The 27,883-nt window shown below is 49.2% G+C and overlaps 1 protein-coding gene across 1 annotated transcript in view; it reads left to right on the top strand.

Annotated features, from left to right (window-relative positions):
• The first annotated feature begins 845 nt into the window (after positions 1-845).
• LOC146863560 (uncharacterized) overlaps positions 846-27,883 on the top strand; it is a 61,049-nt gene continuing 34,011 nt past the window's right edge. Inside the window, exon 1 of the mRNA XM_085643187.1 lies at positions 846-942. Coding sequence (XP_085499313.1) covers positions 879-942 — 64 coding nt within the window. The 5' untranslated portion in view covers positions 846-878. The remainder of the gene's footprint in view (positions 943-27,883) is intronic.

Consider the following 27,883-nt stretch of genomic DNA (forward strand, 5'->3'; position numbering starts at 1 on the left):
TGCAACTCGATCTTGGTCCTGCTAAGGTTGATACATAAACCACCACAGACATGACCTCATCTGACACAACCTTTTTTTCATGAAAGACTTCGGGCCATATTATCAAGAAACAGCGATAACATTATTGCCGCTTTAGTGGCAGGAAACTGCTGCTAAAGCGGCTATATTGGGCTTGATAATATGCCCTTGTGAATTCCCATAGAAGTCCATGTACTGGTGTTATCGCCGTTCCTTGATAATATGGCCCATCTTTCTTGTCAGCCATTACATCGGCAAGCAGCATAAGTGAGCTGCAAAACCTTTGCAGAAACTTTCAGTTTTCTCCAAGGGACAGGGTCATTCATATGATTCATGTCTCACTCATCCAAGAAGTACCACTTGTTTCCCCCTTGATGCAGATAGTTCTCCCAACATTTTAAAATGTTTCTTGTACATCTTGTGTTGTTAACACCACAGAATGAGGGGGTTGGTTCTACTATCTATTTGTGACTTTCCAAAGCAACTAACAACTCAATAAACACAATTTTTGAAAAACCCTATGCTCTCTTGCACGTTGTCTCCCAATCTCTGTTTTTGCCTAATTACTTCTGCTCCATAATTGTCTACAAGATCTCGCATACATATCAGTCTGCGGTGCACACATAGTCCAACCTATTCATAAGGCTCACATCTCACCATCACCAAATATGGGCCTGACCTGAATGACCGCACACATATGTATGAAATGACACCCTACATTCTCAGCCTAGACCTGACCACAAAAAGATTCCATGACCTCACAACCTCTGGTCTGGGGAGGGGTGGGGTCTGAATACCCAGCCCTCTGCTAGAGAAGGATCAGTTTTGCAAGGGCTCTATGCTGTGCAGTCCGTAGAAGAATGGAACTGCGGCACGTGCCATTTCAAATTGTGTTCTTCAACCTGATATGCACACTTTCTACTGGTAAGTCTACAAAATCAACTTATTTTTTAACAAGGTACATACAAAGATAGAAATTTTGGCTTCTAATGCAAGTTTCATACATTATTTTCATTTATACTAGTTTATGTTATTATTCACTATTTGAACAACGTCTTACTTCAATGTAAGATACAAGTAGAATAATTTTTCAGGAATAACCTGCTTGAGCTAACTTAATAAAAGAGATTCAACAGAAGAATGTTTGAACATTTTAACTAGATTTACCAAAACCTGATAAAAACATATTTGGTTTACATAAATAGCTCTCCATGTTTGTGACCTTTTGGATAACACTGTTAATTATTTAACTGAATGACCCCTTTTTTTGTCGCCTCCTGAGCCAAGGGTTCCCACTAAAGATTTTTGAAAAAAACTAACTATTTTAAGAATTACTTTCTGGTGCCAAATACATTCTAAAGGTCCCTGATGGGCTGCAGGTTAAGGTACAGTTTTTTGTAAACTTCTGTTCCACTCCAAAATGCTCAAATATGACCGTTGGTAACGATATACTATCATGTTTATATAAATGTAAGCATTGGATTGTTAATGCATCTAATAATAATACATTACACTCAACGTTTCTAAAGGAAAAAAAGCTCATGCAATTAATTCAGTGGAGATTATTTGTATAATAGTTGGAGATTTTTGAAAATCCAACTCAAATGTAGTATTTGAGGGTGCATCTTTCCCATCTTTGCTAAATATTTTGCAGTTAATATTGGGGTCAGCTAAATGCATTCTTAAGTCTCCATAATGTTCCCTTTGACCAGTTTACAATAAGTGAAAAATATCTATTTATTTTCCAACTTTGCAAGATTTGGGACCATTTATCCAGATGAGAAAGGATTTTTTATTTCATGATATAAATTAGGTAACAAATAATGACTAATAAACAAGTGTCACTGTGATTTATGTAAATATCTGGAAAATGACTTAACTGCAGATACCTGAGCTGTGATGATTTTGCCTTTCCTGCTCCTGAAATAAATAAAATTAGTATTATTCAGATGGGCAATAATAACACTTAATTGCTTAAACCTTAAGAGAGGCAACAGGTTGTGGTGTATGCTTTATAAATCATCAGTGAAATGCAATTTAGATTTTCACAATAGCAATCATTTGCAAACATGCACAAAGTGCTAAGTAATGTATTCTAATGAAGTACAAACAAAATACTGTACAAATGGGGAAAGGGAGGAAGTGTGGCTAATGTGGTTAAACTTTGGCTCAAAAGACAACAACGCCTCCCCTGGCAGTGATGAAATATAAAGGTATCTGTGATAACTGAATTGAAGAGTTTTGTCAGAAAGATAGGACAGCCAATGCTCTAGTCAATGCAGATTTTACCTGCTACGTTTCAGAGAACAAATTACAATTAGTTCTATGACTTGGGACACATGCTCTCAAACAATGTGCCAGTCTGTCCCATGTCTTTTATAAGAGTTTGACAGTTTATTGGTTGGCATGATGACAAATTACAATTTAATTGGAAAATACGGATCTAAGTCTAGTTTTTGTTTACCATGGAGGTAAACATTCTGCCAACATTTTTTTGAATAGACTGCTAAATCTATGCCGGGGCATCTGCTGTAAGACACAACAACTATTTATGCCACAATCTAGAAACCCAAATCTTAAAGTTATTTGTGCGTTTAATCCAGACTCATATGTGCACATAGCTGTATTTGCAGATGCAAAGCCACTTTTCAAATTCAGAATAGTTGGTTTTGCACCCTTTTAATAATTTACTTACATAAGTTTATGGGCATTTGCAAACTGTTCTCTGACCTCTTACCACCCTAGCAAAGGTCACGGATGGGGCCTGCAAGGGGCAGAATTAAGTGAAGTTGGAACTGGAAAGGACCATTCCCCGCCCAAAACTGTTGTGTTCAGGAAGTTCATATTCAGTAATACCTATAATTTTCTCATGTGAAAATATACAGGTGTATGCTTTTGCATGAGAAAACCTAATTTACTAAAGTTTTCAAGATATAGGCCTGACACTTACAATCGTTTCGGATTTTTAGGTGTACCTGTGAATTGCTGAAAGAAGTAGATTTCCACCCATGTGCACTAAACCTGCAGGTCCATGTTTATGACTTTCTTTCAGAATCAAGCTCTGTACATTGAAAACCTATATTAAGAAAAAAGAGAAAACCTGCAGAGTAACAGCTACAATAGTCAAATCTGAGAATACTTTAGTTTCAGATTCACAAATGTATTCCCATTAGTGTGGGTAGATTCCATTAATATTCTCAGTTAATGTGTTTTTTAATGAAAAAAAACATTTGTAATCAACACCAAGTTAAGGAACTTTACAACCAATAAACCTATAAAAAAGAATCTAAATGCGATAAACCTAGGCATACGAATTCAGAAAAGTACATTGTATCAAGTGCAGCAATGAAAGACCAGGGATGGAAATAGCTCTGGGCAGCAACATTTCCGTTAACGGACAGAAGTTAGCTACATTTGAAGAGATCCCTCTAAACACAAAAATTCCAGTCAGATGGAATTGTTTGAAGTACCTTTTAGGTGGTATGCAGCAAACTAGAACTCAATAAGTTGTGTTTTTCATCTTACAAGATCAGTGTGCTAAAGAGGTTTCTCTAACTGATTCTATGTAACAAACATAGGAAATGTATTTTCTTCACCAACTCCTAGAAACAAGTTGAAAAGGTCCAAAGGAACATTCACCCACAAGAACAATATTGAATGAAAACATTGGTTCCAAATCTCCAAAACTAGATATTGTAGGAGTTGACTGTTAAAGAGTAAACTTCCTATGGCAAATTTGATTTGACCAAACTCAATAGAAAAACAAAAAGAAATTCACCACACACCTGTTAAGATCATCTATTAAGTTATCAACAATGTATCTATGTGGCCAAAACCCTTCTGGTTCTTACTAATTTCTCTTAACTGAGTGCCTATTGTGAGTTTTAATTTTTGATGCAATAGAATGCCCAGTAATATGAAGAATGGACATTGCAGTATCTTGAATCCTGTATAAAATTGTTTATATTGGTCTTTTTTATTTGAAAGTATTGATACCAAACCCAACGGTAAATGCTGGAGCAGGTCTATAACCCTTGCATTCTGCTCATTTTACCGCAGTTTGGTCAAATAGAGGCAAGTGCATGAAATGCAAACAGCAGAAAACATGAAAAAGATATTTCCTGAAAATGTGTCTACTTGAACAATAAGAAGTGTCTGTCTTGGTTACCTCTAAGTGACCCACACAATAACATTACAGCTCCATCACCGGTGTCCATGTACACCCTGTCTAATGTAAATGAACCTGATTTTGTTTTCTACATGCACAATTTCCAACACAATTGAGCATGGGCAGGGCTCTGCTACCTTTTGGATAGGTTTGCGCTATACATCATTATATACATACATACGATACTAAAGTAACATTAGAAAGATTATTTTATTTATTTGTAAAGCATTCGCCAGTTTTCACAGGGAAAGGTCCACATGTGAGATAAACAGACATGAAACAAGCAAGAGCTTTTTGACCCAAAACTAGAATTGGAAGTGAACAGACATTAGCGCAAGAAATGTTTCAGGCAGTGGAGGGGACATATCAACATACTATTCATAAAAACGAAAATAAGTAAATTGAGCTCTTTGCTTCAACAACTTCTAGAAAAATGGTTTCAAAGTATGCCTGACAGAGGTCTACAAAAACAAGAAAAATGTATTTGCACAACTCTAACCAAGGATTAGGGCTAACGCTATTGAAAACTATTACTGTAGAAGCCTGGTCCACATTTTCTGGAACATTGCACTAAAGATTAACAAGGCAATTTTATACAGAACAATTGAGAAAAAAGTGAAATTTCTTTATGGTTACCGTGTAATTATATAATAAATATGTATGTACGGTGGGGGTATTCACGGTACCGACCATGGCTTCAGGATCTCTGTCATCGAGATCAGTTTTCTAAAGAGTAGTCACTTGTGTTTTTAATTGCTAAGTGTTCCTTTCTTTGCTTTGTTTTTGAATTTGCTGGTTTGGAAATTTAAGGACATGGTTTTGAAGTCGTTTTGACAAAGACTTGCTTTCAAAATGTGTGTTCCTTTTTCTTGAACGCAAAACTTTCCATAATCTTGAGGAGGCAGCGTAGATGAAACAAAATGTCAACGCCATGAATGAATATGAATTACAAGGCTGCTTTACAGCTATAACTGTCACATATAAGGTTTTTACCTTTTAGATTAGAGAGGAGTAGTCTAATAAACTGTAGATATAGCTTATAGATACCACAAGAAAAATACATTTGGAAATCATTGAATTGGTTGAAAATGTAAAGCGAGAGTGAGAGTTGTCTCGAGCCACATTTCATGTTGCCAGTGTAATTTTGTGTCATTTCCAGCATCACAGGTGTTAAAATTGTAATACAACATCAATACAAAATGTTTTGTGGGTGAGACTTTGTTTGGGATTAAGAACTAATTAGGAAATCTGAGGAAGAATGTGAACAAACTGAATACGGTCGACTGTTGTTTGCTTCATGCATGATTTTGCACTATTTTTTAACACAAATAGCTATTCAGTGTCAAAAATGGTAGTGAGGACTCATTTTGTGCTAATCATAGTGCAAAATGCTAAGGCTGGCATTTTATGTAAGAAACATGTCATTTTCAGTGATGTTTTGGTAATTTCACAAATTTCAACTAAGGAGGCATAGTTATCAGTACATTGAAAATAAGAGCTCAGTTACTGCTGTTTGCTTTTTTCTGCTTGTATTCATTTTTTCCAAGCTATTTCAAGGGAGGCAAATTACTAAAACATTACAGGAATGAATTTATTTCTCCAGTTCTGACTAGTTTTTAGTGCAAACTCCACCATATGACTCTTGCTCCCTGAGATAATGTTAAAGAACAAGAAAAAATTGAAAATATTAGTCGAAATAGAAGACTACTTGTGCAATGTGACCGTCAATTTCTATCTGCATCATTCAGTGCTGAAAGGATTAAATAATAGCAGATCAATATAAAAATAACAGCTTTAAATTTAGAAAAAAAAATTATTCCCAACCTAGAAAAATCTGAATATTTAGACTACTGTTTGTTATCTTTGAACCATCTGAAGTTCCCAAAGATGCATTGATTTTTCATGAGTCACTAAAGTCAATTATTTCCTGGAAAAAAAAAAATTCTTCTCTGTCTCCTCCCTCCAAAGCACAAAATATCTCTGACCTTGTCAGAAACATAATTCATTTTTTTTCTGGAAAAACAAAGGACACCATTTTTTCATCACCATATAAATTGCTGTGAGATTACGGAAGCCAAGGAAGAAAACTCCTCCTTTAGCTGACAGCCCTAGTAAGAACACAGTGATGAAGATGTACCTTATATGTGAAAGTCAATTATAACCCATAAGATTAGGACATGAGGTCAATTTCTACCTTGTTTAAACGAGTAGGATTTATTTCCATTATCAAAGCATTTTTATTCTATTCTGATGAACTTTTATAGCGTGAAGCTACTTGAACCGGGCCTCCTAGAGCTGATGACAACAGCCAGATTACCTAATGAACTACAGACTAGTCCCGGTCTTAACAAAGTTGAGTTTTTTTAAACTGGCTTTAGACTGCTGCTGTCTTGGGACAGCAGGGAGAGCGTTCCACAGTTTACGGACGAAGTACGCAAAAGATCTACTGCCACACCTAGCTCTGTTGACCTTAGGTACCACCAGGAGCCCTAGCTTCCCAGATGTAGAGGCCTCCTTAGAATGTAGGGGGGATTAGTTTCTGAATATTGAGTGGGCCTCTCCCATGTATGGCTTGATGGGCGATGCACAGTGTCTTAAATTGAATACTTTTCTGCACCAGCAGCTAGCGCAAGAATGCTGATTGATGTTTGGGAATTATATTTAGAATCCTGGCTGCAGCGTTCTGTACTACTTGAAATCTTTTTTCCACATATTTTGAGCTACCTATATAAAGGGAGTTTCCATAGTCTCCTGGTGGATAGTGGTAGCATCTTAAGGAATTGTCTAAGAATTCTCAGAATGCAAAAACAGGACCCAGCAAGTTTTCTGGCCTGTGTTTCCATTGTGCGTCCATCAACAATCCAAAAACCCAGTCTTTTTACTGCCTAGGCTGGCTTTTGAATTTCTCCTAGGTATTCTGGCAATGACAGTTTCGTCCACTTTGAAAGGCTGTTACCTACCACAAGTACCTCCATCTTTTCGCCACTGAGTTTTAGGCTGCTAACGGACCTACAGTCAGTGGCCTGGTTTAGACAAGAGTTACGTTGGATGGAAGTTCTCCCTGATTCTGGTGTAAGGGCCATGATGATCTGCATATGACACTAGGGCGAGGCCGTGTAGACAAAATCTCTGCCAGGGGGAGCATGTAAAGGTTAAAGAGTGTAGATCTCAGGAAGTGGGTGGATGGCTGAGAAGAAGGCTTCTTCACATATCTGGAAGCTTCTATTGTCCAGGAAGGCCTCTAGTCGTTTTAGGGCATTTGCTGACTTGACATTTCAGCTTACATCATCGCCTGGATGAGGGTTGGATGTGAAACTGTATGGAAGGCTACACTTAGGTCTAACAATTTAATGACTGCCGAGCCGCCTTGGTCGGTAATTGACCGAAGTTCCTCGGTAGCTACTAACAGGGCGGTCTCAGTCCTTCTGCTAGGTGTATAGTCTGTCTGGGTAGGAAGGAGAATGGCATGAGGTTCTAAGAAACCGAAGAGGTGTTTGTTGACATGTTTTTCCCTTAGTTTGCTTGCTACCGGGAGTAGTGAGATAGGTCTGTAGTTTTCTACCACGAGAGGATTGGCCCTGGGAGTTTTTAATAGAAGTTTTACTATAGCGTGTCTTCATGCTGAAAAGATGTTGCCCCTTGCCAGGAGGTGATTGAGAATGACTATTAGAGTGGAACCGAAGGGTGTTACCGCCCTTTACTAGGATATCAGGTGGTGCCGGATCAAGCGGGGATCCTGATTTATAGAGTTTGGAGTTGATTCTATGATTCTGTGATTTTGTAGCTTAAAGCAGAGAACGACATTATGTTGAGTCCGATCCATGTCCCTGCCAGTTGGATTGAATTAGGAATGATGGCTGTTGGCAGAAGGCTCAATATTTTATTACCTTTAGCCCATCATTGCAACTTCACCTGCACCGCCTGCCGTGCCACACGTGGACTCCATCCCCCAGCTGCCTTTGCGGCTGGAGCCACCAATATTCCTTCTCATGCCAGAAGGCGCTTCAAAAACTACTCAGGGCTCGCGCAGCCCATGACGCGTGTGGGTGTGCCCGGGACAAGGGCAGGCCCGTCTGCACCCATCAGAGCCCAGAAGAGGTTGGTACACCCCCCTGAGTTTTCCCCCCAGAATCGCCTGCACCAGGTGCCTATACATTGCACGGACTGAGATTAGTGCTTCAACCCCCTGTAGGACATATACTGTGCCCTTGCGCCCCTTATTCAACTGTGTGGTTCACCTCAAGTCTTGTCCAACATCTTTCCCCAGCTGATATCTAATAAGCACAAGAGTATTAATTACAGAAGGTGTCTCCTCATGCACTAACGTACTGAAAATAAGTAGAATAACGGGGAAGCAAACCTGTACTGACAAAAAGCAAATGACACTCCAGCAAACCTCGTCCTCAGTACAAACTACCTCTATTGACAGGATGCTCCAGAGGGCTGTAGGAGTGGTTGTCGGTGAAATTGAACTAACTGAAAGGCGGCTATCTTTAACTCCGGACTTAGCTTTCCCCTTGACAGATCTTGATGCCTAACGTACTTCAGTTACCTTGGTTAGTGAGTGACTCCGCCAAGATGCGGACAGAGGAGAAGGTGTCTACAGGTGACCTACCTAATGCTGATCTGTATCCAGGGGCTGCTCCAACATGGCCAGTAAAAAAAGGGAAATCAAAGCCAGCTGTGAGATCAGGGGCAAAACGGAAAAAGGGTGCAGAAGAAACAACGGACACCAGTGACACTGGGGAGGGATGAACAGCTAGTTGCCCAGGAATAGACAGCGAGCACCCAGCATGGGTAACAAACCTGGTGGTGTTCTTACATGCACAAGTCAGGGCCAATGTGAAGGATGAGCTCAAATCCCTGATAACACGGGTGGACGCGCTGGCATCACTATTTGAGGTTTGGGTAGCCAATCAAGGAGTAATCACTAGGGGGAATGAGAATGTCAGTTGTCAGGACGCACTAGCTGCACCCTGTAGAGTTGATTCCCCACCTATACAAAATTCAATCCGTTCAACTGCCCCAATTCAGGCTAACCAGTGCTCCATAAACGCAAGTAGGGTAAATCCAGCTACCCCGTGAGCACACGATAACAGGCAATGCCTGGGACACAGCCAATGGAAGGGGGTAGGATCAGTTCGATGTAAAGAAGCCAGTGAAGAAAGGCCAGACTTGCCATGTATTAATCTCCCACCCGATTAAACCCAAAATGTTATCGTTTTAACAGGATTACCAGAGCTTGAGAGGGGGCACAGGGAATCACATCAAGAATTAAAAAACAAATGCATGTTCTGGCTAGCTAAACAGAGGCAATTTTCCTACAAGGATGCAGGTGAGATCCTCCTGACATGTGGAGCTGGATGGGTAAGCTGGAGACCGAAAGATATACAGGAGGACTGTATCATGATACATTTTAGAAATCCATCGGTTGCCCGAGCCCTCATAGGAAAGGGACGATTATAGACAGAAGGTGGGCATAAGGGTCCTTCTGTTGAGCTACTTCTACTATCTGGAGAGAGCCCCGCAATCTAGAAGATAGAATGGATGGGAGAGGGGAATGCTGAACAAGAACTATCAAACTGCTAATTCAGATTACAAATGGCCCAGGCAGCTACTGTTTAACATACCAAAAATGAACAGATATGGGGTCTTAGAGGGAGTAGATTGACTTGTACCGGAAAGGCATCAGTTAGAGAAATTCTATTGCCAAAGGGACCACCAGGGGAGAGTCTATCAACTAGGGGAGGTCCCTGAACAGAGCATGTCACCCAGGTGAGGTGGGACCCATGGGAAGGCATGTGGAGACGATATGGAAGGAGTTAACATGGTTCATGAGGTTAAAATACGTAGATAATCTTTAAACCTACCTAATGAGACTATGTAGGCACCCGACTATTTACAGAGGAGGCCTTATACTCACTACCCCCCACACCCACAAGCACAGATAGCCATTTGGGCCCACCAAGGTTGGGGGTATCATCTTGGAATGTAGCTGGACTTGTTTCTAATATGGGAATTTGTAGAACAGCATGAGGTCTGTATGTTCCAGGAAACTTGGGCAAGGGCAGACATTTTTAGATCAGGCTATGCATCATATAGTGTAGCTGCTACATCGGGGGGAAGGGTAGGCCCTCAGGGGGGCTCTTTATTTGGGTCAGTGTACATTTGGGTTGTGTAGCAAAACAGATGGAGACACACTCAAATGATATCCTATGTATCTATAGTATTTTTCCACCAAGGATTAAAATCACATTAATTAATGTCTACTCTAGACCGGTTAGCTGCAGCAAAGAGTCAAGGACTCTCGATGAGGTAACAGCCTTCTTGTCTACCATCCCTGATAACTTTTAGTGATTCTTGGTGGTGATTTTCATTGCAAATTTGAACCCTTGGACGGCCTGAACAGAGGCAACCCCAGTGAAGAAGATCCACACTGGAGTATTCCAGAGACCAACATTCTGTCAGCTAAGGCCTGGATCCCATTGATGCTCCAGATGATTTCCCTCACACTAAAAGATTCACTAAGGGCATGTAATGGCCGAACAAAATCGGACTCACCAGGCAACTACACCTTTAAAAGAACTGGGTATGCCTTTATTCTAGATTGCGTTACAACAAACAAATGATGGACGGAATGCTGACAATGCAGACATTCTCCCCCAGTCAAGAGATCTGGGTTAAATCCATCTTTCTTTTGCCCACTACGCCACCCCAGTTCAGACATGGCCATATGCAAATCAGTCTTGACCCTGAGCCTCATGGGAACAGTCCAGCCCGAACTGCCAAGCCATGTCTTCCCTCGACCGGAATCAAGCATCCTAGGACCGGTTTCTGGCTATCAGCCGTCATCAGCCAGGATAGCTTGACTCCAGTGGCGTAGTGAGCACGGGTCCCACGTCTGGGAATACCCATCCCACTTAGGGCGAAAAGCGTTACAACAAACAAATGATGGACGGAATGCTGACAATGCAGACATTCTCCCCCAGTCAAGAGATCTGGGTTAAATCCATCGTTCTTTTGCCCACTACGCCACCCCAGTTCAGACATGGCCATATGCAAATCAGTCTTGACCCTGTGCCTCATGGGAACAGTCCAGCCCGAACTGCCAAGCCATGTCTTCCCTGGACCGGAATCAAGCATCCTATGACCGGTTTCTGGCTATCAGCCGTCATCAGCCAGGATAGCTTTACTCCAGTGGCGTAGTGAGCACGGGTCCCACGTCTGGGAATACCCGTCCCACTTAGGGCGAAAAGCGTTACAACAACCAAATGATGGACGGAATGCTGACAATGCAGACATTCTCCCCCAGTCAAGAGATCTGGGTTAAATCCATCGTTCTTTTGCCCACTACGCCACCCCAGTTCAGACATGGCCATATGCAAATCAGTCTTGACCCTGTGCCTCATGGGCACAGTCCAGCCCGAACTGCCAAGCCATGTCTTCCCTGGACCGGAATCAAGCATCCTAGGACCGGTTTCTGGCTATCAGCCGTTATCAGCCAGGATAGCTTGACTCCAGTGGCGTAGTGAGCACGGGTCCCACGTCTGGGAATCCCCATCCCACTTAGGGCGAAAAGCGTTACAACAAACAAATGATGGACGGAATGCTGACAATGCAGACATTCTCCCCCAGTCAAGAGATCTGGGTTAAATCCATCGTTCTTTTGCCCACTACGCCACCCCAGTTCAGACATGGCCATATGCAAATCAGTCTTGACCCTGTGCCTCATGGGAACAGTCCAGCCCGAACTGCCAAGCCATGTCTTCCCTGGACCGGAATCAAGCATCCTAGGACCGGTTTCTGGCTATCAGCCGTCATCAGCCAGGATAGCTTGACTCCAGTGGCGTAGTGAGCACGGGTCCTACGTCTGGGAATACCCATCCCACTTAGGGCGAAAAGCGTTACAACAAACAAATGATGGACGGAATGCTGACAATGCAGACATTCTCCCCCAGTCAAGAGATCTGGGTTAAATCCATCGTTCTTTTGTCCACTACGCCACCCCAGTTCAGACATGGCCATATGCAAATCAGTCTTGACCCTGTGCCTCATGGGAACAGTCCAGCCCGAACTGCCAAGCCATGTCTTCCCTGGACCGGAATCAAGCATCCTAGGACCGGTTTCTGGCTATCAGCCGTCATCAGCCAGGATAGCTTGACTCCAGTGGCGTAGTGAGCACGGGTCCCACGTCTGGGAATACCCATCCCACTTAGGGCGAAAATCGTTACAACAAACAAATGATGGACGGAATGCTGACAATGCAGACATTCTCCCCCAGTCAAGAGATCTGGGTTAAATCCATCGTTCTTTTGCCCACTACGCCACCCCAGTTCAGACATGGCCATATGCAAATCAGTCTTGACCCTGTGCAACATTGGGAACAGTCCAGCCCGAACTGCCAAGCCATGTCTTCCCTGGACCGGAATCAAGCATCCTAGGACCGGTTTCTGGCTATCAGCCGTCATCAGCCAGGATAGCTTGACTCCAGTGGCGTAGTGAGCACGGGTCCCACGTCTGGGAATATCCATCCCACTTAGGGCGAAAAGCGTTACAACAAACAAATGATGGACGGAATGCTGACAATGCAGACATTCTCCCCCAGTCAAGAGATCTGGGTTAAATCCATCGTTCTTTTGCCCACTACGCCACCCCAGTTCAGACATGGCCATATGCAAATCAGTCTTGACCCTGTGCCTCATGGGAACAGTCCAGCCCGAACTGCCAAGCCATGTCTTCCCTGGAACGGAATCAAGCATCCTAGGACCGGTTTCTGGCTATCAGCCGTCATCAGCCAGGATAGCTTGACTCCAGTGGCGTAGTGAGCACGGGTCCCACGTCTGGGAATACCCATCCCACTTAGGGCGAAAAGCGTTACAACAAACAAATGATGGACGGAATGCTGACAATGCAGACATTCTCTTTCAGTCAAGAGATCTGGGTTAAATCCATCGTTCTTTTGCCCACTACGCCACCCCAGTTCAGACATGGCCATATGCAAATCAGTCTTGACCCTGTGCCTCATGGGAACAGTCCAGCCCGAACTGCCAAGCCATGTCTTCCCTGGAGCGGAATCAAGCATCCTAGGACCGGTTTCTGCCTATCAGCCGTCATCAGCCAGGATAGCTTGACTCCAGTGGCGTTGTGAGCACGGGTCCCACGTCTGGGAATACCCATCCCACTTAGGGCGAAAAGCGTTACAACAAACAAATGATGGACGGAATGCTGACAATGCAGACATTCTCCCCCAGTCAAGAGATCTGGGTTATATCCATCGTTCTTTTGCCCACTACGCCACCCCAGTTCAGACATGACCATATGCAAATCAGTCTTGACCCTGTGCCTCATGGGAACAGTCCAGCCCGAACTGACAAGCCATGTCTTCCCTGGACCGGAATCGAGCATCCTAGGACTGGTTTCTGGCTATCAGCCGTCATCAGCCAGGATAGCTTGACTCCAGTGGCGTAGTGAGCACGGGTCCCACGTCTGGGAATACCCATCCCACTTAGGGCGAAAAGCGTTACAACAAACAAATGATGGGTGAAGAGAATTCATTCTAGAATCATATTCTTTCATACAATCAACCATGCAGAGTTTAGGGCAAGAATCAAAACGAGGGTAAAAGATGGAATCGGACATGGTCTTGGTTCTTTTAAAGAGATCAAAATTGACTCAGAACATGTTGTATGATCTATTAGATATTTCAGGAGCTTTAACATCAGAGACTCTACAACAGGAAATTAAGCAAAGTAAGGCAGCGAGTTTGATAGAAAGGTTTTTATTGTTTAGAAGGGCATTAATAGTGAAGTACTGGGTATTTTAGACCCAGCGGTGCAGGGGCACACACCCTATGACTTCTGGGTTCACCCTGTTCCAGACCTACAGAAACACTAAGGTGCCGATCACGATCCGGCAAAAAATATCCCCGTGCGACTCGTATCGGGTCTGTTTACCGTACGAATCGTACAAGTGCCGTACGAACTCGCAATCACGATTCGCATGGTAAAAAGTCCATACGAACCGCACTGGGAATCATTCCCCACACGTCCTCGGGTCGGAAAATGTGTCCGACACGTCCTCGGACGAATTACCTTACAAACGTGAAAAGCCAAGTCCGACCGAGGAATCACGATCCATCCCGTGCGTCCGAGCGTACAACCGTATGGAAAAAAACACCGTCCGCACCGAACATCCATAGCAACCATGGAGACATGTGCCCGCATACGCGCCCAACACACCCCCCAGCCCCCGTACGTCCGACACGTACCCCCCGTGTATGTATACCCCCACCCGTCTAGGTACACCCCAGTACGTTCCAGTCCAACCCCCACCCCAGTATGTGTCGTACCACCGTCAATGTACACCCCCCCACCCCAGTACGTGTCGTACCACCGTCAATGTACACCCCCACACCCCAGTACGTGTCGTACCACCGTCAATGTACACCCCCACACCCCAGTACGTGTCGTACCACCGTCAATGTACACCCCCACACCCCAGTACGTGTCGTACCACCGTCAATGTACACCCCCCACCCCAGTACGTGTCGTACCCCCCGTCTACCGATACCCCAGTACGTTCCAGTCGTACCCCCACCCCAGTACGTGTCGTACCCCCCGTGTACCCCCACCCCAGTACGTTCGAGTCGTACCCCCACCCCAGTACGTGTCGTACCACCGTCAATGTACACCCCCACACCCCAGTACGTGTCGTACCACCGTCAATGTACACCCCCACACCCCAGTACGTGTCGTACCACCGTCAATGTACACCCCCACACCCCAGTACGTGTCGTACCACCGTCAATGTACACCCCCACACCCCAGTACGTGTCGTACCACCGTCAATGTACACCCCCCACCCCAGTACGTGTCGTACCCCCCGTCTACCGATACCCCAGTACGTTCCAGTCGTACCCCCACCCCAGTACGTGTCGTACCCCCCGTGTACCCCCACCCCAGTACGTTCGAGTCGTACCCCCACCCCAGTACGTGTCGTACCACCGTCAATGTACACCCCCACACCCCAGTACGTGTCGTACCACCGTCAATGTACACCCCCACACCCCAGTACGTGTCGTACCACCGTCAATGTACACCCCCACACCCCAGTACGTGTCGTACCACCGTCAATGTACACCCCCACACCCCAGTACGTGTCGTACCACCGTCAATGTACACCCCCCCACCCCAGTACGTGTCGTACCACCGTCAATGTACACCCCCACACCCCAGTACGTGTCGTACCACCGTCAATGTACACCCCCCCACCCCAGTACGTGTCGTACCACCGTCAATGTACACCCCCCCACCCCAGTACGTGTCGTACCACCGTCAATGTACACCCCCCCACCCCAGTACGTGTCGTACCACCGTCAATGTACACCCCCCCACCCCAGTACGTGTCGTTCCACCGTCAATGTACACCCCCCCACCCCAGTACGTGTCGTACCACCGTCAATGTACACCCCCACACCCCAGTACGTGTCGCACCCCCGTGTACCCCCACCCCAGTACGTGTCGTACCCCCCGTCTACCGATACCCCAGTACGTTCCAGTCGTACCCCCACCCCAGTACGTGTCGTACCACCGTCTATGTACACCCCAGTACGTTCCGGTCCTACCTCCAACACAACCTCCTAAGTACGGAGCGCACCCCAGGCCCCAACATCACCACCGCATGTACGACTCGTACCAAGCCACACACAAGGACAGCACCCTACAACCAAATGGCCCATGTACACACCGTACACATGCTCAAAACGCACGTACACAACCAGGACAAAACAAAACTACACAAGAATACACCATTCGAAAGGCACAAAGCCACGAAACATGGCCACCAACCACTAAAATAACACAATCACTGACCTGCAACTGCCAAAAACAAACAGAGGCCCAATACACCACCACTCCTTATAACACACCCACCCAAACTTCAAACACTGCCACACCCACCCATGGACCAATAAAAAGGGCCCGCACACACAAACCATGAGCCTTTGCAACAGACTCACTGCTGCCAGACACCACAGAACCACACTACAAGCTACACCACACCTTACACTTGCACACCTTTACACAACCACCCTCACAAACACCCTCTCATCACATTCACACACACACACAACCATCCACACACATCCCGAACATCCACACACCACCCGCACCCACACCATCCCCACCCACACCCCTCACCATGCCCACTACCAAGAATCCAAAGTTCAGTCACCGAGAGTTGGAGGTCCTTGTGGATCAAATCCTCAGAGTCGAGCCACAGATCTTTGGAACATTGGTCAGAAACACCAGCCAGGCTGCCAAAACAGCCATGTGGCAGACCATCGTCGATGCTGTGAATGCCGTTGCGGACACCAGGAGGACCAAGCAGGATTGCCAGAACAGGTGGTACGATCTGCGGAGGAGGGTCAGAGCCAAGAGGCAGGAGGAACTCGACCATGCCAACGCCACCGGAGGAGGGCCCTCCCGCAGACCCGTACAGTACCATCCCTGGGAGGAGAGGGTGATGGCCATACTGCCGGTGGAGGCAGTTGAAGGATTAGAAGGACTCCGAGACCCGGGTGAGTACACAAACAACGCACCTCACATGGGGGGAACTGCAACCACAACCAAAACTACTAACAGGCACGCAACTACCACAAGCCATCGCATGACTCAACCACACTCCATGAGCAGGCACATGCCACTGCTGCCACCATGCCCCATGCACCCAGCTGGACAATGTCAAGTCACAGGCCACAGAAGACAACAACACATGACACGGTAACCCGGATGGCGGGAGGCTGGACACCGAAAATCACATAGTGCGACTCCAAAGCAGACAACAATGCCCTCTGCCCATATGGCCTAGGTCACAGCCAGACAAACACTGTGTCCCAACACAGGAATGACTTGCCAGCAAATGCCGGACGCCTTGCATCAACACATGGGGGTGAAGGCACTGGTTTGCACATGACGGCAGCTAATGAACAGCCAACATTGTGAAAGAGTGGCAGCACACACCACCACAGCAGCAGCGCACAGACACACATCACACCAAATGGGTGCCTGGAGACCAGAACCAAACTCACATCAACAAGCCAAGGGCCACTCAAAGATCTGCTAACAGTCTGTGCCCAGGAAGCTGGGCTGAGGGGACAGAGGGTGACACACAGAGGGAGGGAGAGGGGGACAGAGAGGGAGGGAGAGGGGGACAGAGAGGGAGGGAGACACAGGGAGACGGACAGAGGGAGGAGGCTGACACACAGAGGGAGGGAGAGGGGGACAGAGAGGGAGGGAGAGGGGGACAGAGAAGGAGGGAGACACAGGGAGAGCAAATTAGTCCTTTGGTGTGTGGGAATGTCTGCTCGTAAGCAGGTGGACCGCGTGCATGTAGACATGGGTGGCCAGTGCAAGAACCCCCCCTCTTCATCAGGGCCAAACGCAGGGCCATGTCACAACCTGTACACGAGCACAAGGATAGCCACCTGCATCGTATAAGTGTGTGGATCCACTCCATGTGCACATGTACAGTGCTACAAGGAAGGCGCAAATGCATGGCTCGCCACACCTGCACACTCCACTGCTGACTGCAGTCACACTTGACGCAGCAAGTAAGACTGTGCCACACATAGTGAAAGGGGCCAAAGTGGTGCCCAAGGGACACACCCATGCACAAGTGCACTGTGAGTGGAATGCAAGACAGATCCTAATTCCAAGAGGAAAAGTGCCAACTTTGAAACTGATGAAACATGGATGTTTCATGGACCAAAATTAACATTGTCTCTCTCACACACAGGTCAACGTCGTGCTGCACCCCCCAACACTGGGGGGAACACTCACAGGACCCGGATCTGCAGGAGACCGATCCCACCGGCAGCGACCACTCTCACCACTCTGCGGACGACCTCGACCGACCTGGCCCCTCTGGTGTCCAACCACCTGCAGCACCTGCGTCAGGTACAACCGTGCCAACCACCACCCCCACTCCTGCCACATCCCTGGAGACACCCAGGATCCCTGCCCCAACACCACAATGCAGCCAGGCTCGCCAGGAGGGACACGGTGTCAAGTGGGCAGGGGTGGTGGGAGTGGAGGACGGCGGAGGCGCGAGCCTGACCAGTTGGCTGGGGATCCGGTATATTCCCATGTCCGTAACATCCTGGACTCATACCGGCAGGACACCACGGGCATGGCCCAGGTTGTGTCCGTCCTCGAGGGGATCAAGACCCAGCAGGCCCAGCAACATGCGGAGCTAATAGCTGTCTACTGGTACACCAACGGAGGATGGAGGACAGACAGGCTGAGCAAGTGACGGCGTTCCAGGGGATTCACGCTACACTCCGTCGGATGGCCGACACCATGGCCGACCCTCCCTGTGCCAGAAGGCGGAGAACATCACCACCCACAGGGAGGGATCAGGAGGAGGAGGAGGAAACATCCGACGGAGCATCCCAGACGTCGTCACGGCCTGCTGGTGATGTTCCCCGCAGGAGGCCGGGTCGTCCACGGAAAGCACCGTGAGGGTGGCTGCTACATCACCATCTCCCAGGACACCTGGCCTGGCACCTGGCCCACTGGAGCAACGGCATCACAGCATCAAGAGACATTCTCTGCCACATGGCCCTGCTGGTCACTGGCTGACCAATGTTGACAAAGACTGTGGCATGGACTCTGAGGATTTCCAATGGCAAGGACACCAACTCCCCTACTGAACTTTGGATTCCATAATCCCGGAAAGCACCTCACTTTGTCCCCCCCCCCCCCTATAAAATCACACTACTAAGAGTAGATGCCTGCTGGTAGCATTATTACCTAACATGTGTCTTGTAAAGTCGAAACATGCCTGAGTTATCTGTTCTCTTCAACCATCCACACCCTGGGGCCTGAGTCTGGCACAGGACACATGGGTCCCAGTCTATTAGGCAAGACAGACATGGAGCACCATACACACCCGTGATGGGCACAACCAGCTGAGGGGGTGGCCGAACAACCGTGCTGACACACACACTCAGTACAGCAACAGTCATGCGCAGAGGTCAGGGATCCTGGCCAGTGTCCTGGGGGGCACCCAGGTATGTGTAGACAGGTGGCAGAACCATGTCCTGCAAGCTTGAGTCCGGTGGATGCAGATAATGGGGGCCTGGCCAACGTTGGATGCATGGGGATGGCACATGTCACAATACCCACGCAGTCATGGACATCATGCCCAATACACAGTGTCAGCCAACACACACAGCTTGCATCTCGCCAGTCGACACATTGACACATAGCCACAATCAGGGGATACCATGCCAGACATGCTGGATGCACCGTGCCAACACACCAGCATTGACTGAGAAGAGGCACCTTGGAGGCATAGGGACACCTTTATTAGTCATGTATTCGGGATTGCAGAGGCAACTTGAAGTACACATGAACACTTCATGTGGAGTAACATGTGGGTCCAACACTGGCACCCCCCTTCTGCAGCACAAATGCGTGATAGCCATGGTACTGGCACACAAGCGTCGGCCAACAGCTAAATACCCACAGCTGCACACGGAGAGCCTAACATACACCACAGATCCGCTGATGTGGAAGTCCCACGCCATGTCAAGCAATTGTTAACCGTATGTGTCCGAGGGCAGTGTCACACACATTGATGGCATCATCACAATCCACTATCCCATCACTGATGACTGACAACCAGGCAGCCCATCTATTCTGGTGAACCCAGCTGCATGTCGTGTCCCATGGGGATGCCCCATGTCTGCAGAGGAACCAAACCCCGACCGGGGCAGTGTGCACACATCGTGAACAACTGCCACACCCAATACACCCCTGATGCATCCCTTACCCCATGGAGACTTCCAAACGTGTCCGTGCCAGTAACGCTGAGTCAGCCCACGATGCCATGTCCATGAGGAATAGCAGTGCCACAACAATGCAACCAGCAGATGGCATGCGCAGGTACCTGGGGAAGAGAGACACACAAGAAGTCAGCCACAAAAAGCACAGCCACTTGCATGTGCATTTACTCGACACATGTATGGATGACAACATGCTAGGTCATAATTATGACTGGGGAAATACTACCATCACTGCCACCATCACTCCAGTGACACACCCACACACACCTCTGACTCACGTGCCATACATGCAGGTGGAGACACACATCACAACGCATGCCACACGGGGACCAAGGCGTGCACACTCAAGACACTGGTACTCACCACTAAGCAAAGAAGTCGCGTATGAGCCGAGTCCGGATGTCCTCTTGCGGCTCCACATCCTCCACATCACTAGCCCCATTGCCAAGCCCTTCGTCCTCCACGGGTGGATGGTCCTCGTCATGTTGATTCAGGATGAGTGGCACAGCTCTTTCAACTGCCATGTTGTGCAGCATGCAGCAGACCATGAAGATCTTGCAAACCTTCGCCGGGGCATATGGGAGTGCGCCGCCGGTCTTGTGGAGGCACCGGAATCGGCTCTTCAACATGCCAAACGTCCTCTCTATCACACGCCTTGTCCGGCCATGGGCGGTGTTGTAGCGGAGCTGGGCCGGCGTGATGGGGTTGCGGAGAGGTGTCAGCAGCCAAGGCATGTTGGGATAGCCAGCGTCCCCTACATGGAAAGCACATGGATATCGTTAGAACTGGCGAAGCGGTCGTGCTGCTCGGCTATACAGAATACAGGACAGACAGACTGTACCCACCAACAACACATGCCCGTTCGTTGCGCAGCTGCATCATCATATCAGGCATCCCGCTACGCCTCATGATGTAGGCATCGTGTGCTGATCCTGGAAAGCGAGCACAGACATGTGAAATCACCATGTTGGACAGACACACCACAAGGGCATTGATGGAGTGGTAGTGCTTCCGATTTCGGTACGCCACCTCCCGTGCGTGTGGTGGTACCAAACCTACATGTGTACCATCTATGGACCCAATGACATGGGGCATCCCTCCCAGGGCATAGAATCCACGCTTGACCTCTGTCATCTGTTCAGGGGTTGGGAACTTGATGAAGTCATCCAGGTGAATCAACATGGCCTCCAAGAAATCATGCAGCACACCGCTGAACATGCTCTGGGACATGCCACCAACATGAGCTATGGTATTTTGGAAGGTACCCGTGGCAAGAAAATGTAGGGCAGCCATTACCTTCAGCTGGGGTGTCAGTGCCGTAGGATACCTGTGCTGCGGTTGCAGGTGTGGTGCCAGTCTCGCGGTCAGCTCCAAAATCAACGGTTGGGTGAAGCGGTAGAGCCGGATCCTGTCATTCTCCTGCATGGCAGCCAAGTCTGGAATTATTCGGGCAACAGGCGGCGCTCTGCAGTAATTTGGAAGTGACAAGGAAGAGTGAGTGCACTACGACAACAACTCATGTCTACTGAGCACATGTAAATCTGGCAATACACACATGCTACATAGGGAGTCAGATATGTGCTACATGCCCAGGACACGTATGGATGCAAGGTGACACTCCTTCCAAGACCCAGCTACACACGGAGATTGAGAACCTCCCCATGCCACGCCATGGGAATAGCTGTGTCCCAGTGCAAGTGAACAGCCCGACGCAAGACAGGAGTGACATACACCCACACATCAGCAGAAGTAGGATGCCGATTGTGGAGACTGGTAGCGGAACACCGGAGCCACAGGTCACATGACATTACACTAGGCCTGCCCACACACCTTGCCATGAAGGTGCACATGTCATGACTCACCACACATTCCTTGTGAGGATGCTGACATGGCCTTGTCACGCTACTCCGTGTCCCATGCATACATGTGCACCTCACATCCGATAACACATGTGGCATGGTGTGCGGAACAGTGTGCAATGACAATCTACACACAGACACATGTTGGTTGCTGCAACGGCTGCAGCTTTTGAGGGTGCTACAACATCAACCTGATGTAAATCCCGGACACATAAATGACATAGTCACATTGTGCACTGTGGGTAGTGACAAGTCATGTGTCATGACCCCTGTACCGGGCATCATGGGACACTTCTGTGTGTTGGTGTCCGTGCCATGCCAGTGACGCTCACCCCAAGTGCGCAGTACGACATGCACACATGTCAAAGGAGTCAAGGGCATGCCTGGCACACATGGCACCCTCACACAGTACACCTGTACACATCTCATCATACATCTGGTGCCTCCTCCACTCAGGAGGCATGTTCCACATCACAGCCTGTGACACCTGTGCCCCACACATGTAGTAATGCACAGACGATGCCTTGATGTCCATTCCTGGACAAGTATGTCCATCCATGGACAAGTATGTCCGCCCTATTCCTACCTGTGTGTCGACTATCACCACAGTGATGTGTACAAACCGCCGTACTGCTGCTAAGAGGGCCTGTGTATGTTCCCCAATCACTGTGGGAGTGCTGCCGTATGTGTACCCATCGTGATGGCGAGCGTACAGGCATTTGTACGGTCCGTACCACAACGAGTACGCATACGCGTGCAGAACCATAGTGAGAGGGCCGTACACTCGCATGTACGCTCACTATCACTATGGGTCTGCACGCGTATGCGTAATCGTAGTGGTACGGACCGTACTCACGCATGTACGCTCACTATCACTATGGGTCTGCACGCGTATGCGTACTCGTAGTGGTACGGACCGTACTCACGCATGTACGCTCACTATCACTATGGGTCTGCACGCGTATGCGTACTCGTAGTGGTACGGACCGTACTCACGCATGTACGCTCACTATCACTATGGGTCTGCACGCGTATGCGTACTCGTAGTGGTACGGACCGTACTCACGCATGTACGCTCACTATCACTATGGGTCTGCACGCGTATGCGTACTCGTAGTGGTACGGACCGTACTCACGCATGTACGCTCACTATCACTATGGGTCTGCACGCGTATGCGTACTCGTAGTGGTACGGACCGTACACTCGCATGTACGCTCACTATCACTACGGGTACACAGACCCATAGTGATAGTGAGCGTACATGCGAGTGTACGGTCCGTACCACTACGTGTACGCTTACGCGTGCAGACCCATAGTGATAGTGAGCGTACATGCGTGAGTACGGTCCGTACCACTACGAGTACGCATACGCGTGCAGACCCATAGTGATAGTGAGCGTACATGCGTGAGTACGGTCCGTACCACTACGAGTACGCATACGCGTGCAGACCCATAGTGATTTTGAACGTAGGCATGCATGTACGGGCCGTTGCCATGCATTTGGGGTGCCCTAGGGCCCGGAAACGCACCGTACCTGTGTGTGATTCTCCTAATTACATAGGGGACAAGTATTAAGGCCTACATGCATGCTGGTTGTCATGGCGACCAGGTTCAAATTTCGATTTTGTTCTGGAAGGTGCACAGCAGAAGTCAGTTGGAATTCTTCTACTTTGTTGCAATGTGTTTGTGGGGCTGACATCATGCAGGAGAATGAAACCGATAGAGAACCCACAGACTGCTAGGTTTGAAGGGATTGGTGGAAACATAGGATGCAAATGTGAGTGACCAATCACTCTGTACTCCTGTGCATGAGACTGGGCAGAAGGCCACATATAAGGCAGCCAGGTCCCATGAGGGATTACTTGCCTGCACATCTTTGCATTTGTCGACCAAGCTGCTGCTACTGATTCCCTGGAACCATGTCAAGGGCTGTGGAGAGGACACAGCCATTCACCCTGGAGGAGAACATTGCTCTGCTGGATGTGATCCTCCCACAGTACCCCATGCTGTATGGGCGACCAGGGTATCAGGTGAGTGCATAGGCCACTGCCACAGACTCTCCCTATGTTGTGACTGTGTCTTCAGGCATTGTGTCCCGGTGTGACACACATGCCATGTACTGTCGGGGGGGTACCAGGGGGGGTGCCTGATGTCTCCCAGCAGTGCCCTGAGACAGGAGGGGTGGGTGTGGAGTCCTCCCAGCAGTGCCCTGAGACAGGAGGGGTGTGTGCAGAGTCCTCCCAGCAGTGCCCTGAGACAGGAGGGGTGGGTGTGGAGTCCTCCCAGCAGTGCCCTGAGACAGGAGGGGTGTGTGCAGAGTCCTCCCAGCAGTGCCCTGAGACAGGAGGGGTGGGTGTGGAGTCCTCCCAGCAGTGCCCTGAGACAGGAGGGGTGTGTGCAGAGTCCTCCCAGCAGTGCCCTGAGACAGGAGGGGTGGGTGTGGAGTCCTCCCAGCAGTGCCCTGAGACAGGAGGGGTGTGTGCAGAGTCCTCCCAGCAGTGCCCTGAGACAGGAGGGGTGGGTGTGGAGTCCTCCCAGCAGTGCCCTGAGACAGGAGGGGTGGGTGTGCAGAGTCCTCCCAGCAGTGCCCTGAGACAGGAGGGGTGGGTGTGGAGTCCTCCCAGCAGTGCCCTGAGACAGGAGGGGTGTGTGCAGAGTCCTCCCAGCAGTGCCCTGAGACAGGAGGGGTGGGTGTGGAGTCCTCCCAGCAGTGCCCTGAGACAGGAGGGGTGGGTGTGCAGAGTCCTCCCAGCAGTGCCCTGAGACAGGAGGGGTGGGTGTGATGCACAGTGTGAGCCTTGATCATTGATTGTGACATTGCCATCATTCCACCTGTGTACCCACTATGGCACGTACTGCCTTTTCCCTCACCAGAGGATGATGTCCCTATGACAGAGGTGCAATGCGTTGGCTGCATTACATGCCATGTAGTAACCAGCTATTATGTTCACATATGTCTCTCTGTGACATGTGGCTGGTGTATTGATGTGGTGTCACTTGTACTTCCTCACAGGTAGGCGCCACTGCCAAGGAGCAGATCTGGCTGACCGCCGTCAGTGCCGTGAGGCGTGTGGATGGTCGGAGGCGGAGCCTGTCCCAGGTGAGGAAACGCTGGCAGGATATCCGGTGCTGGACGCGGAGGATTGCACGGCTCCTGCTGGGGGACTCACCTGAGAGCCACAAGAACCGCGGCCGCCGCCGTCTGACCCACCTCCACAGGCGTGTGCTGCCGGTGGTCTTTCCAGACCTGGAGAGGCGCTTACAGGCGATGCAGCAGGCGGAAGGGGGTAGGTACATGTGCGGTTGTTGTGTGTCACCGGCATTTGTAAGGGCACAGTGGCATTAATTCACTGGCAGGGTTTAAAGGTGCTGTGCCCATCCAGTTTGCCCCAGTGTAGCGCTGCGCCCCTGCCACCCTTCCCCTCCTTGCAATGTGTTCCCTGGTCTGTGTGTAGTCACTCCTTCACAAGGTAATGTAGGCTGGCGCTTTGTCCACGAGAACAATGACTGTAGCATCATGGGTGGTGGTGGTGGGTAACAGGTTGTGGGACCTTGCCTGTGAACTGTTAAGTTCACTGCATGTGGGTTCCATGTCAGTTGGCACTGATGCTGGCTCCAGACATGGGAGTTGGTCTCTCATGTGTCATGCCTTACAGCGCGCATGTCCTATGTAGTGGCCTGTGACATGATGTGCATGAGTGTGCGCTACGCATAGTGCAGGGATGGTGACGTGTGTAGCAGTCATTCCCATTCAGTAGCATGTAGTTGCGTGCCCAATACTGTCCCCTGGGGCACCTTATCCTCAGTGTTGTTTGTGTCATCATCAACGTGGACACTCTCACTGTCTACAGCGTAGGTTGTGCTCTGTGCCATTGTCCCCTGTCACCATGTATATAGACGTGCTATTATGTACAGGTGTCCACTGTGCAGCCTGACCTGATTGTCCTTCTTCATACTCACGGTTGCCAGTGCCTGTGTGTCTTGTTATACTCATCTGAGGATGGGCACTGGTACCTCATTCTTTGTACAGGCGCACCTTTGCTGTTTTGCGTCCAATCTTGCCTTTTGCCTGCCACTGTGTTTATCACCCAGACTATGAGATGTTGGTGCCACCTGTGTCTCAGCAATTAGCATCGTGTGGGGGTTGCTTGGGGCGGGCAATGCCTATGTGTCAAATCCTGATTCCTAATTGCTGGGTCTGGAGAGTGTGTGATGTTACTGGACACACACGCAAGGTGCAGTGACCGAGTTATGTTGGGCATGTTTGCAGCATTACCTATGCAGCATGTGTCTCAAGTTCATGGTTATTGTCCCTGGTCATAGGTATTTTCACAAACGCTGTGTGGTGCAGAGGCAGTGCAGGATTGTCCCCAGGGCCTGGGTGCTATGTCAGACTCCGTTTCCTGTCTTCAGCTATTGTCTCATGCTCTCCATGGTATTTCTGTGGCATGGTGGCTCAACCAACTGTGTTTCATGCCCTACATCGGTACCTTGTTTTGCAGATGTTAGGGATCTGCCTCTTCAGGCTATGCAATGTTGACTATGTAGATTGGACTCATGTGACAGATGTGTACAGGTGTCTGATTAATTTCTGTCTCTCCACCCTGCCCACAGCATCGTCGGGGGACACAGAGGGAGACATGGACACGGACCAGGCGGAGGGACCGAGCACCAGTGGCAGCCGTGACATCGGGGCTGGCACATCGAGTGGGACAGAGGCGGAGGATAGTGTGGCCGAGGACCTGTCGACTGGCACATCAGACTACGAAGCTGACAGGTCCGAGGAGGATGTCTCAGAGTTGGCGGAGGCTGCACCAGCAGCTGACAGTGGGACAACACCTGCCACCGCCCCCTCAGTTCCCACCAACCGCCTCCCACTTGCTCGTGTCCCTTCCCAGCGTGCCCGGTCACCGCATGTCTCCTTCCTGCCAGGCACCGCACCCCCTGCCCCTGTCTCCACTGCTGCCGCCAATGCTGAGTCTATGGACATCCAGCGGCAAATGCAGGTTGGTCAGGCTGCGATCCTGAATGTCCTCCATTCCCACGGGAAAACCCTCACCAACATCGAGGCATTCTTGGAGGGCATTCATTCTTTGCAGGCTGACCAACGCAACTTGCTGAGGTCCCTAGACTCCACACTGACTGCAGCAGTGGGTCTCCTGCAGCGCGACCTCCCCCCACCTACCCCTGCCCCATCCACACTTCCCACTTCCATGCCTGTCCCACGTACACCCAGACGTCGGCATGCACCCACCACAACAGACACAGGCACCACACCAGCAGGGAAGGTCCACCGCACTCCTCCTGACACGCACACACAGGGTGAGATAGGCACACCCACTGGGTCGGGGGGCAAACGTGTGACACGCAGCCAGAGTGGGAGTCCGCATTCCACACAATCCACTCCCTCCAAATCCCCTCCCCTCAGCTCTCCTGGCCACATCTCCCCCAAGGACTCCTTCATGGCCGCTCTGTCCCTGAGCCCCACAGTTACGCCACCACGCAAGCGGTCAAGGAAGTCCTCGGTCAGGGTGGTTGAGTCTCCCCCCCTGTCTCCACCCTCCCCAGGTGGCGCTGCAACCCATCCCTCTGAACCCCCCCCCTCCTTGGGGCCTGAGGTCACTTCGGGTGCAGGGGACTCCCTGGAGGACCTTGCTAAGGTGTGTAGTGCCATCCTGGCCTCCGCCTTTGGCCATGACACACCCCCTGTGGTTGAGTCCTCCATCCCTGCACCCACAACGCCGCCCCTTTGCCCTGATGTCCCTGCGGTGCCTGTTGCTTCCCCCCCCCCTGATGCCCTCACCAGTATGGAAGACGATGGCATTTGACTGTGCAGGCAAGGTAGGGGACACACATCCCACTGTGTCCCCCATGCAGCTGGGAATCATTGACTGCCCTATGGCCTTTGTTGACTTTGAACTGCCTTTGATCCACGGACATTGTGCTCATGCTGAATAAAGCTTATTTTTTTTTTCATTATCACACTCCTG

This window comes from Triturus cristatus, chromosome 2_2 (assembly GCF_964204655.1).
Source record: "Triturus cristatus chromosome 2_2, aTriCri1.1, whole genome shotgun sequence".
NCBI classification, from domain to species: domain Eukaryota; kingdom Metazoa; phylum Chordata; class Amphibia; order Caudata; family Salamandridae; genus Triturus; species Triturus cristatus.